Source organism: Orycteropus afer, unplaced genomic scaffold, assembly GCF_000298275.1.
Source record: "Orycteropus afer afer isolate SDZICR_OR568_19922 unplaced genomic scaffold, OryAfe1.0 scaffold00010, whole genome shotgun sequence".
Lineage (NCBI taxonomy): Eukaryota > Metazoa > Chordata > Mammalia > Tubulidentata > Orycteropodidae > Orycteropus > Orycteropus afer.
Window position 1 is genome coordinate 910,199 of NW_006921597.1, and position 12,425 is coordinate 922,623.

At 39.9% G+C, this 12,425-nt stretch overlaps 2 protein-coding genes across 2 annotated transcripts in view; one reads left to right on the forward strand and one right to left on the reverse strand.

The window, feature by feature from the left end:
- Window positions 1-9,917, forward strand: part of PDZK1 (PDZ domain containing 1) — a 36,928-nt gene extending 27,011 nt beyond the window's left edge. Inside the window, exons 6-8 of the mRNA XM_007950081.1 lie at window positions 7,607-7,849; window positions 8,564-8,854; window positions 9,867-9,917. Of these exons, the coding sequence (XP_007948272.1) occupies window positions 7,607-7,849; window positions 8,564-8,854; window positions 9,867-9,917 (585 nt within the window). The remainder of the gene's footprint in view (window positions 1-7,606; window positions 7,850-8,563; window positions 8,855-9,866) is intronic.
- A 1,433-nt stretch (window positions 9,918-11,350) lies between these two features.
- The window catches only part of LOC103203337 (Golgi pH regulator-like), a 35,285-nt gene continuing 34,210 nt past the window's right edge, over window positions 11,351-12,425 (reverse strand). Inside the window, 2 exon segments of the mRNA XM_007948325.1 lie at window positions 11,351-11,557; window positions 11,679-11,744. Of these exon segments, the coding sequence (XP_007946516.1) occupies window positions 11,351-11,557; window positions 11,679-11,744 (273 nt within the window).

Consider the following 12,425-nt stretch of genomic DNA (forward strand, 5'->3'; position numbering starts at 1 on the left):
CCTCTTGCCACAGATGTAGTCAATCTGATTCTTGTGTATTCCATCTGGTGGCAGTCCATGTGTATAGATGCTGTTTGTGTTGTTGAAAAAAAGGTATTTGCAATGAATAAGTGGTTGGTCTTGCAAAATTCTATCATGTGATTTCCAGCATCATTTCTGTCACCAAGGCCAAATTTTCCAACTACTGGTGATTCTTCTTTGTTTCCAACTTTTGCATTCCAGTCACCAGTGATAATTAACATGTCATGATTGCATGTTCCATCAATTTCAGACTGAAGAAGCTGATAAAAATCTTCAATTTCCTCATCTTTGGCTTTGGTAGTTGGTGCATAAATTTGAATAATAGTCATTAATTGGTCTCCCTTGTAGGCATATGGATATTATCCTATCACTGACAGCATTGTACTTCTGGACAGATCTTGAAACATCCTTTGTGATGATGAATTCCCCACCATTCCTCTTCAAATTGTAATTCCCGCTCAATCATTCTTTATGTGCTCCATTTCATTTTTGACAACTTCCTATTTTCCTAGATTTCATGCTTCATACATTCCATGTTCTGATTATTGATGGATGTTTGCAGCTGTTTCTCCTCAATTTGAGTCGTGCCATGTCAGCAAATGGAGGTCTCAAAAGCTTTACCTTATCCTTATCATTAGGGCTGGTTCTGCTCTGATGATGCAGCTCTTTACTGGTCCTATTTTGAAAGCCTTCCGACCTAAGTGGCTTATCCTCCTGCACTGTATCAGACAGTGTTTCCAGGCTATTCATAAAGTTGCAGAGTAATGTATCAGTGTTACTCTGCTATTCATAAGGTTTTCCCTGGTCAATTCTTTGAGAAGTGGATGGCCTCCTCCTCCTTCCTAGTCTGTCTCAGTCTGTAAGTTGTTGAAACCTGTGCACCATGTGCATCTCTACTGGGTGTGAGACACTGGTGGCATAGCCTCAACCCTCACAGCAACATGCCACTACAGTAGGACAAACTGACAGACAACTTTGTCTCCCTTAGCTCCCTTACACACTAGGTACTAGATATTTGGCACTCATAATATCATTCAATCTGTATCCTTATCCTGCCAGATAGTTCTTAAGATCGTAATTTTATGTGGAAAAAAGGGAGGGTTGGGAAAATTGGCTATGACCACAGAACCACTAAGTGGTTAAACTCAAGTTTATGTTTGACTCCAAATCCCATGTTCTTTACATTATAACATCTTAATTTTTGTTTTGTTTTGTTTTGTTCCTATTCTCTATTAGAGGGAGCTCTGGTGGCATAGTGCCTAAGGCACAGTTCCTCAAACGGGGAGGGGCATAACAATCATCATTAAGGCTAAACAGAAAGTCAAATTGGTAGTGATAAGAGGAATGCCAAGTGATTATTAGTAATAAGTTTAAGTCCTTAGACTTTGATTGTTACTTATTTCCCATTCACCCAAAGTATGTCCTTCCTTCTTCATCCACCACTGATAACTATCAAAGAAAATTTCTTATTCTTGTGAAACCCTTTTCTTGACTTCTTAGGATAGTGGTCTAATATGATATTGGTCCCTTTATCTTTAATTTCGCTCAGAATAATGGGCTCTAAGCTTATCCATGCTATGAGATTTTCAAAGATTCATCATTGTTCTTTAACATTGCATAGTATTCCATGTATGCGTGTGCCATGGTTTGTTGATCCAGTTCTCCGTTGATGGACATTTCGGTTCTTTCCATCTTTTTGCTATTGTGAATAGTGCTGCAATGAACATGAGTGTGTACATATCTGTTTGTGTCGTGGCTCTTATTTCTCTAGGATATATACCTAGGAGTGGCATTGCTGGATCCGGTATTTCTTTTTCCAGCTGTTTAAGGAATGCTGTAGCATTTTCTGCAGTAGTTGCACCATTGTTGTTACATGCCATTTAGTTGGACCCGACTTTGATTTTTGAAAGATTTTGCAAATACGATCACACAATTTCTCTTGGTGCTTTGAGAAAACCTATGGAGAACAGGAGCTTGGAAACAGGCAATGTAGCCCTAACTTTCAAAAATAGGAAACAATTGGAGTTTAAACTGTAGACAGTAAATTCCATCAGTTCGACGTAAAAGCCTAGAAAGGACTAGTTAGTAAACAGCTTTTAACCCTTTGCAAAGGGATTAGAAATGCAGGTTCACCAAGACCAAGTTGTATGAAACTAATCTTCTTTGTTGTTGTTATGTGCTGTCGAGTCAGACGAGACTCATAGCGACCCCTCCTTGGGTTTCCGAGACAGTATCACTACGGAAGTAGATTGCCCCATCTTCCTTCTGAGGAGTGGCTGGTGGGTTTGAACCGTCAGCCTTCTGGTTAGCAGTCAAGTGCCTTAGCCACTATGCTACCAGAGCTCCCACTAATCTTACCAACTCTTAAAGCACATAGACAGTAGCTGTTAGGATTAATGGTTTTTTTTTTTTTTGTGTGTGTGTGTGTGTGTGTGTTTGGTGAAAATTTACAAAGCAAATTAGGTTCCTATTTCAGTTTTCTACACTAATTGTTCAGTGACACTAGTTACATTTTCCACAATGTGGCAACATTCTCTTTAATTCTGTTCTGGTTTTCTGTTTCATGTAGTGATTTCATTTCATTGATGATGTTGTCGAGAATACACACAGCAAAACACAACAGCTCAATGGTTTCTATATATACAATTTAGTGACATTGGATTACATTCTTTGAGTTGTGCAGCCATTCTCACTCTCCTTTTCTGAGTTCTTCTCTCATTAACATCAATTCACTGCTCCTTAATGTTCCTATCTAATCTTTCAAGTTGCTATTTTTAATTTGATCCCACATAGTTCTTTCTTTTTTTTAATTGTGACTTGGGTGAAAGTTTGCAGAGCAAATTCACTTTCCATACAGCAGTTCACATATACTTTGTCTCATGTCATTGACTGCAATTTCCCACAATGCAACAGCTCTGCTCCCACTTCCTCCCCATAGTTACCTCTTCCCTGTGTCCATCCCTCCATGCACTCCTGCCCCTGCCCTGTCTCTGCATACACAGCCCTCTTATTCACCTATTATTGATCTCTCCAAGGAGAGTATCTTCCTAAATAAATATTCAGCTCATATGCCTGTCTTTTGTTTGGCTGGAAGCCACAGGAGTGAGTTCAGTTCCAGGGCAACTGGGGGCCATAGTCTCAGAGATTCCACCAGGCTGTATCAGACCAACAAACCTGGTCCTTTTTTTTTTTTTTTTAAATGATTTTGAGTTTTGTTTCACACTGCTCTCCCACTGTATCCAGGCTCTCCTACATAGATCCCCCTCCTAGTGGTTGACAGTGGTAGCCGGGCACCATCTAGTTCTTCTGGTTTCATAGTTGTATAGGCTGAGGATTGCATGGTGTACCAGTCCCTTGGACTAATTGTTCCCATATGTCTTTGGTTTTCTTCATTCTTCTTTGCTCTGGATGAGGAGAGACCCATTGTTGCATCTAGATGGTTGCTTGCAAGGTTTTAAGATCCCAGTCACTATACTCCAAAGTAGGATTTGGAACAATGTTTTTGTGTAGTATGTTATGCCAATTGAGCTTGATGTCCCCTGCGACCATGGTCTTGTGCCCACAGGTCCAACTACTCGCTCCCACTAGGTAGCTGGCTGTGGCCAAGAAGTGTCTACAACCTTGTCCCTGGTCAGCTCTTCTATATACCTGGGAATTCTTACAGAACATACAGATCACTTGTAGAAACATTGTCTGCCAACCCTATACATGGTTTTGGGCACACATCTGTCCCCCTTGCATAGACATACCTAATGGTTCAGCCTGTCCTCCCATCTATTCACCCATAGATCAATGTTTGCTTTCACGGACAACATAGTACTGTATGTACAAAAGGGTTCATCTTTGTTGTCTGTACCTTCAATGCACCTCTCTCTGTCTTCCTCGGTGCTACTGTCTCTGTCTTCCTCTTCCTCAGTGCCACTGTGTTGGTCACTCATGTTTCGTACATTATCCTTCTCTTCACCCAGATCAATACTTGTCTCTACCTATCTAGCAGTGTTCCCTCCCCTCCTCTCCCACCCCTGATAACCAACAAAGAAAATTTCCTTCCATATATGAACCTTTCCTTGACTTTTTACAATAAGACTAATACAATATCTGTCCTTCTATGATAGACTTATTTCACTCAACATAATGTCCTCCAAGTTCATCCATGTTATGCGCTGTATGTTCTTCCATTTATGTAGATCTCTTATAGTTTCCTGAAGTAGTGTTTTGTAGTTTTCTTTGTATAGGTCTTTTGTGTCCTTGGTAAGATTTATTCCTAAGTATCTTATCTTTTTGGCAGCTATTGTAAATGATATTGATTTCCTTATTTCCATTTCAGAGACCTCTTTGTTAGTGTAGAGGAATCCAACTGATTTTTGTATGCTGATCTTGTATCCTGCCACTATGCTAAATCTCTCAATTAGTTCCAGTAGTTTGTCAACCTGAACAGACATCTCTAATGGTATGCTAGTTGTTCTGTCCTAAGCTATATCATTAAATTTGGATGGAGATGAAAGCAAATTAACATACTTTCAGATGAACTAAAGCAATGATGGAAAATTTATTTCCTGGAGAGTATAACTAAGATTCAGAACATCTAGTCAAGACAGAAGAAATAAAAAACATAATTAAACTTAAAAAGGAATAAACTTTACTATATTTCTTTAAAAGTAAATTATATTTATACCAAATGTTAGACCTCATTTGATGATTTTAGCAAAAGATTAGAAACTTGGCGATACTTAGAGTTGTCTCTACCCAGAAAAGGCAATTTAAATTTACATTGACACTAGTTTCTGGAATGATTGTCTTCCTGTACTGAGTTGGTCAGATTATACTTGGAATTTACTAGTAATGTGACCTTGGGTAAGTTAGCCTCTCTGTGCCTCAGTTTTTTTCTTTGGTAAAATAGCAGTAGCTTACTGAAAGATGGCAATGAGGTTTAAATGACAGTTTTCAGAACAATGCCTGTCACATGTAAATGTTCAGTAAATATTTTATGATTTAAAATGACAACTTCTGAGAATGTCAGAAGACCAGTGATCATAAAGGTAACCAGGGCAGAGGTTTTGGAAACCACCATGTGTTTTGCATGAAAAAGCATATAGGTTTGGGGAAGAAAGGAGAGCATTTTCAAGAATTTGAAAGACTGTTACATATGAGGACTAGATTTAATTTTGAGGTGTTATGTGGGGCAGAGCTTCACCAAATAGACAAGCTACAGAGAGCTAGCTTTTTTGGTTCAACAATTGACGCTGCCAGCAATTGGGGGATGAGCCATTTCTGCAGAGTGGTAGGCTCCTATTTGGTGGTTAAGGTCAAACAGAAGTTGGAAGGTGCTCTGATTACCTAGTGCTGCTCTGACAGGAATATGCCACAAATGGGATGGCTTGAAGAAACAGGAGTTTATTCTCTTACCGTTTGGGAGGATAGAAGTCCGAGTTCAAAGTGCCAGGCTCTAGGGGCTGGGTTAAAGCCCCTCAACCTTGGGCTTCAGCTCTGCCTCTTGCTCATGGCCCACTGAAGCCAGAGGCATCTCTTCACTCAGCTGCTGGCTGCTGAGACTGACAAGCCCAAGGCTGACAAGTAAAAAGGCACAGTCCCAATGTTAGCAAACCACATGGCAGGCCATTAATTCAAGTCCATTGGAAGTCCCAAGGTTGGCAGAGCATGGCAGGCTGCTGAACAATGACACGGCTACATGTAGGGTTCAAGCATGCCATAAGCTAGAGACCATTCCCCAAGGCTTCTCCCTATATACTGGAAGCAGACCACATCCCTAAGGCAGCTACACAGCTGCTCACAGTAGATTCCACCATGGAGTTGATTACCAGTCTCATCATGGGGAATACTACATCCAGCTGCCCGGCCACTCAATCAGGCCCAGCCAAACTGACACACAAACTGAACTACCGCAGAAGGTCACTGCTCAGGCTGTTCAAAAGGGGATTCTGGCATCAAGTCCTTTCTGACTCCTCATAATCGTATGAGAGGATGATAACAGAGTAATCTGTTTTTCTCTGCTTTGGTTAATACAAGTGAGCACTTTGATCTAAAAAGATCCTGCCCCTTTTCTTCCCCATCCTTGAAAGTAAGTTCCATGGGGATGGAGGTAACTTGGATCTTTGAAATACATCAATGAATAAAACAGCTAGAACAGTCCCTGACACACACTAGACACTCAAATATTTGAAAGAAGAATGAATGAAACTCACCAAATGTTTTTAAACTTAATGGCACTTAATAGCGTTTAACTTCACAGAAAGTGTTTAAACTTTATGGTACTTTGCTTCAAGACTACCTACTGCAGTTAGTTGATTTGCTTAGTTATCAGTTGATTTACTTAGGGTTTATCAGAGCTGTTTTTAGATGTAATGAGTTACTTTGATGGCTTTCTGTCTTTAAAATGTGAGAAGATACCAATGTAGAACTTAGCAAATATATCTCTGAGAGTCTGAAGTTAGTTGAATTGGGTAGGTAGAAATTTATGAGCTAATGCTAGACTCCTTAAGAAAGACGTGGTCTTGTGGGCAGTAAGACAGGTAACTACGGGACCAAAAGTCTCATTTTAGCTAGGCTTCTAAACAGTGTAATTGGGGGCAAAGCACACATGGGGCTTACCTTCAGTTGCTTGATTTTTCTATTCACCTCCTAATGAATGTTCTGGATACTTGTGGACAGCAGTTTAACTGCTGATCCAGGATCTTGTCATACCCCAAATCTACCATTCTATCCTTCTCAACTAAAACCCACGGCCAGCTGAGCTCTTGAGCCTATTTAAAGTCTTGTTTCCTATTTTATGCTTCTACATTCAAGGCCGCCATTGTATCTTTTGCACATGGATAGTCCTAGGCTTGAGATGGGTTCAAAATACTTAAAGATGGTGGGAAGGCTGGCTTAACAGAAGAGCCAGCTTATTTATTATTTACAATAACTAGTAAAATAAACTGAACACAACATACGCCAGGGATGGGGAGAGGCAAGTGGCAAAAGATTGGAATTAACTTTTGTTACCACACGTGACTGTATGATAGCTGTCACTCCCTTACTCCCAATTAATGACTGTACCTGATAGGTCTTTTGTGATAGCATTGTCTTCAGATGGTGGTAGTAATAATAATAACAAAACCCTAATGTCTTTTGTGTCACTTTCTCTAATTTGTTTGAACTCTGAGGGGGTAAGAACTAGAGCCTACTTTGCATCAGATACTGGACTAGTCACTCAGACGTGTGTGGTCTCCCAATAGGGTGACTGCCTGTGGGATGGACAGTGACTTGCTTACTATCAGAGTCAAGAAGAAACTAGCAACTGTTAAACATCTTTTTCTTTAGATCTTATACAACATTCTCCACTGCTTTTATTTTATACATATGTATGCATTTATATACATATTTATAAATGTTACTGTGTAACTAAGCTCTGTCTTTTATACCTTCTCTGGGTAGGGCAGTAGACAAACGTTACAGTTCACAATCAGCTGTATCCAGAAGAGGAGCAGAACATGTGTGTCACCTTGTAAAGTAACCAGTACATTTGATCAAGCGGAACAACTCACACTCACAATTAAGTCATATGCTTTTCCTTTATTTTCAAAAGGCTCATTTTTCTCCATTTCTCTACTATCAAAGTCAAGAATTGCCCAATGGTACTGTCAAGGAGGCTCCAGCAACTTCTCCTGCTCCTCTGGAGGTCACAAGCTCAGGCTGTTCAAAAGGGGAACAGCCTCCTACCGGGGAAGGAGAGCAGAAGCCCAAACTCTGCAGGCTGGTGAAAGGCGAAAACGGCTATGGCTTTCACTTAAACGCAGTCTTGGATCTGCCAGGCTCATTCGTCAAAGAGGTATGATGATCTGGTTTCAATATCCACCTTACACAGCCAGGAGCAGGGAAGCCACAACTAGGAGTGTCATCTTTTCTCCCACCCTCTGATAGCTTGGTGAAAAGGTTACTTTGAGGGCCTCTAACCATATTTGGTCTCAGCTTGGGTTCAGGTTAATACCGTTCTAGTTCTGTACCTTTTAGTTAGCTACTAGTACATGCCAAGCTCATGTTTTGCTCACGTGAGCAATTTTGTATTCTAAACATTTGTTCTACCTAATTTTCTTTCTAGATATTTTTGAATCAAATAAACAGTGAGTTAACATGACTTTAGCTGACAGTCACAATCGACCATAATTTATAGGTCGATGGTACATAATTTAAGTATCACTGATGGAAGTGCTACTTGCCTCCTCTGCATTTGGCATGATGCCGCTACCCACCATAGGGATTGACAGAGCTAGAGAGATGTTCAAGTCGAGAGTGAAAAGGGGTGGTGGTGGGTGGTATAAAATCTAAAGCCTACAGCCCAGAAGACACACAACATAATATTTGACCACTATTTGTCACATCCCTCATTTGACTATGTAAATTAGCATTAGAGCACCTTTCTTCTGTATCTTGAAAGGAAAATAAGGATAAATTCTCAAACTTCCTCTCATCTACCCCCTGAAGGGATGCTAGTCTGCCATGCCCTTATCTGTGGGTGGAATTAACTGAGATGCTCTGTTCCCAGGTACAAAAGGGCAGCCCTGCCGACCTGGCGGGGCTGGAAGATGAAGATGTCATCATCGAAGTGAATGGGGTGAATGTACAGGACGAGCCCCATGAGAAGGTGGTGGACAGAATCCAGAGCAGTGGGAAGGACGTTATACTCTTAGTCTGTGGAAAGAAGGCTTATGATAACTTCCAGGCTAAGAAAACCCCTATCGTTTCTTCCATGGCTGACCCACTGGATGCTCCCCCTGATTCCAAAGAAGAAGCACTGGCAGAGTCAGAGCCTGACTCTCACACAGCAAGAGAACGAGTAAGCGGTGATCCGTTTGAGTGACTGGACTTACCAGAGAATGGTTAAGTCTCGAGTAGGGTGGTCTTGTGTCTTTTTTCCACAGATTTCCTAAAGTACTAAAAGTAGCAATGTAAAGATAACAATGTAATTGAGGTGTTGTGGACAGGAGTGTAATACAAGGGCAACACATTTCTTTTTATAGTATAGAGTCATGACAGTTACTATCTAGAATTGGTAAGTCAAAAAACAAGACATCAAAATTGTAACGGGTACCCACCAGAAGCAACTGAATCAGACTATGTAAGTACAAATTATGGTTTTGCTGTTTATTAGACTTGGGAAAATTCACTCTTTGTGCCTCAGTTTCTCTATCTATAAAACAGGCATAATTTATAGGGCTTTTATGATTAACATAATTATTTGGAATGGTACCTGGTTCACAGTAAACATGAAAATGAATGGCAGTATTGTTTAATTGGCAGGTATTAAAGTTTTAATATTAGGAAAAACTAAACATAATATATTTGGATTAGATAATTCTTTGGTAAGCTTCAGTTTTATATTTTTATCCAATTTCTCTTCATAGATGAAGTGCAAAAGTAAACCGACTTAACCAAGTTCATAAGAATTTATGGCAAAACCAGGTCTCTAAAAGTTCAGTGTTTTTTCAGTGCATTAACTATACTGATGGATGAAATAATACTTATTTTTATGAAGACATACACTAGCCATTGACCTAATATTTTGGATTGCTTAACAACGAAAATATTCTAGTTGTCTTTTAAAAATTCTGTAATATTTCTCTAGGAAATCAGTTATAGTATTATACTAATTTTAGAGAAAAACATATAGGCAGTATGATATTTGTTAATGTGTCAAACAGCAAGATGGAAACCAAGGCAAGTGTAGAGCTCGGGTCACGTGGCTCCAGTGAGTGCCTCTGCTCCACAGCGTGAGTCATACAGCACCAGAGCTGCTTATCTGTGTGTACACTCGACCATTTATAACTCCTTTATTTTCTTCTGCACAGGCCCACAGTACAGCCTCCCATTCTTCCAATTCTGAGGATACAGTGATGTGATGAGAACATGATGGTCCTGGCTGGTAGCTTTCTGGGTATTTAATAGGAATACATTCTCAAGGAAGGAGCTGCCACCCATTTCCTGTGTTAGAGAACTCCTGGAAACCAGCTCCTATGTGATTGTCTTCTGTTGTCATTTGTTTTAGGGATGACTATTACAGATGGTTTATTTATATTCAATGTAGAAAAAGCTAAGGCAGGAGCCAAATTTTTGTGATCTTTCAAGCTTCAATATAATTATTTCATGGTATGATGATACCTCTCACTGCTATAGGCTCCTTGAGCACCAGAGATGATTCATAAATCTGTGTATGTGAGAGTGACTAATTAGTCTCTGAGCAGACAAACCTATGAAATTATCCTTTGGTAAGAATACTGTGGTTGCTAGAATAAATATCAGTAAAATGCCTTTTGCCTATATATGGACCTTCTGTTAGCTGATATGACCTTAACAGTGCTTTTGTTTTTGGTAAACCTTTAATACTTTAACTTTCATTTGTTCTAATGCGTTTAGAAACCCAAAACAATAAAATACAGAATGAAACCTTTGTAGTAAAAGGAGACTTCCCAGCAATAAAGTCGAAGATTTTCTTAATTTGCATTACTGAGCATTCTACAAATTTTCTAACATCTTCCTTTTACAGATGAAGAAAATGAGTCCCAGGGTAGCAACGTGACTTGTCGTAGTTAACACTTCCTTAGTTTTACTCCACAGCATGAGGGGAAGATGGAAAGAAGAAAACAAAGCATTATCACTGAGTTGGGAGTGTAGGATATTCAATCTTGAATAACACTTAAAAGGAAATCAAGAAAAATGACGTATTTGTCTCTTTTGGCAGGCTCTTTCAGTTGCACAGCACTCCTGCTCCAGAAAAGGACAGACAACCTCTGGTTACTGTTATGGTGCAGGGAGTGGGGAGAACAGGAGTAGCATGCCAACTCACGTTAGATTATGTAAACATTGCATTTACTGTGCTGTGCTTCACAGAAATGAACTTAATCTGAAAAGGTCCAAAGTGTTACAATCTCTGATTTTAATAACAGTCAATCTCAGGGGAAAGCCATGACCATCTCCATTTGAACTTTGACGTAAACAAATACTTTATGCATGGTGCAGTTACTTAGACTTCTCCTATCCCAGAGTTCCAGTGTATACATATATTTTTTTCCTCCTCAGTTCTTAGCTCTTTTTATGCCCCCATTCCCTCTACTGCACCAGCCTCAAACTTACACAGGTTGTTCGCTCTTTCATATTTGAGGTGATCCAACACATGATCACAGTATCATGAGGAGGAAGGCACAGGCTAGAGGTACAGTATGACACCACAGTCATTTTCTTTTTTTAAATTAGATCCTGGTCCCCCTCCCTCTTCCTTCTCTTATATCCAAATTCTGACACCATTCGCTTCTGGCAGTCTGTGATAGGTATGAGTTCAAGGTGCCATATGCTTCTCTGGTGCCTGTTTGTGAGCCAAATAGAGGAAAAGGATGCTGGAGAGAGCGCTGACCAGGAAGATGACATCAAACCAACGGTGATAGAAGTTGAACTGAAGTTCTCCAAGAACTTCAGTGATTATGGTGCGGTATTCTAGAGGCATGCTCATTCGGATCAGCAGTACAGAGGAGACAAAGTACATTCCCTGTAAGTCAAACCCAGAAGTCATTTTGTAATGAGGGATAGGTCAAAGGAAATCATTAAAAAGAATTTATAACACATCTCTGTATCTTATAGCTATAAACATAAAGCTAGTTCAAACTTACCATTATCTGTGCTAACAGCAGGACAATGACATTGGAAGACTTACTGCTGGAAATGGCATAGAAGAACTGTCAAGAAAGGAAGAGAAATCTATGCAGTACTGCTGGACTCCTGTGTCATGAACAATAAGTAACATGGCTAACATTTACTTGAAAATGTCTCTTCCATGCCACAATGTGTAGAACAACTATATGTGATAAAGGCTATAAAGAAGAGACCTAAATGGAATACACTTATTTCCCCGTGAGGTGGTTGGTGGTTTTAAGCATTATGCTGGAACATGTTAAACGATTCCTATTAAACTTTCAGGAACAATGATTTGAGTTAGCATATGACTTTAACGTCACTACTATAAATATTAAAATAGATGATTCTAGGCCACTCTAAACCCTTGTTACCAGCTCCTGAGGACTTTCCAAAATTGTGGTAAATGCCCGGAGGACCCTTTCCCTCTTAATCTTCTCTTCATTCAACTAGCTCTTGGATTTTGAAATCTCTACCTCTTCTACCAGAAAGGCCTTCGCTTTCTACCTCCATGCAGCAGGTCTGTGTTGATCAGAAAGCAGCTGAACATTCTGTCCCCCTGCTTCCCTATCCTCTCTACAAATGACTCGGTTACTCTTCTAATCTCACTATCTTCTCTCATTCATTCCAAAGTTCTGCTGGGTACCTACAGTGCCTAGTTCAATTCTAAATGCTGGTAATGTATCAGTGAACAAAACAGACACTGATCTCGTCCATTACCTTTT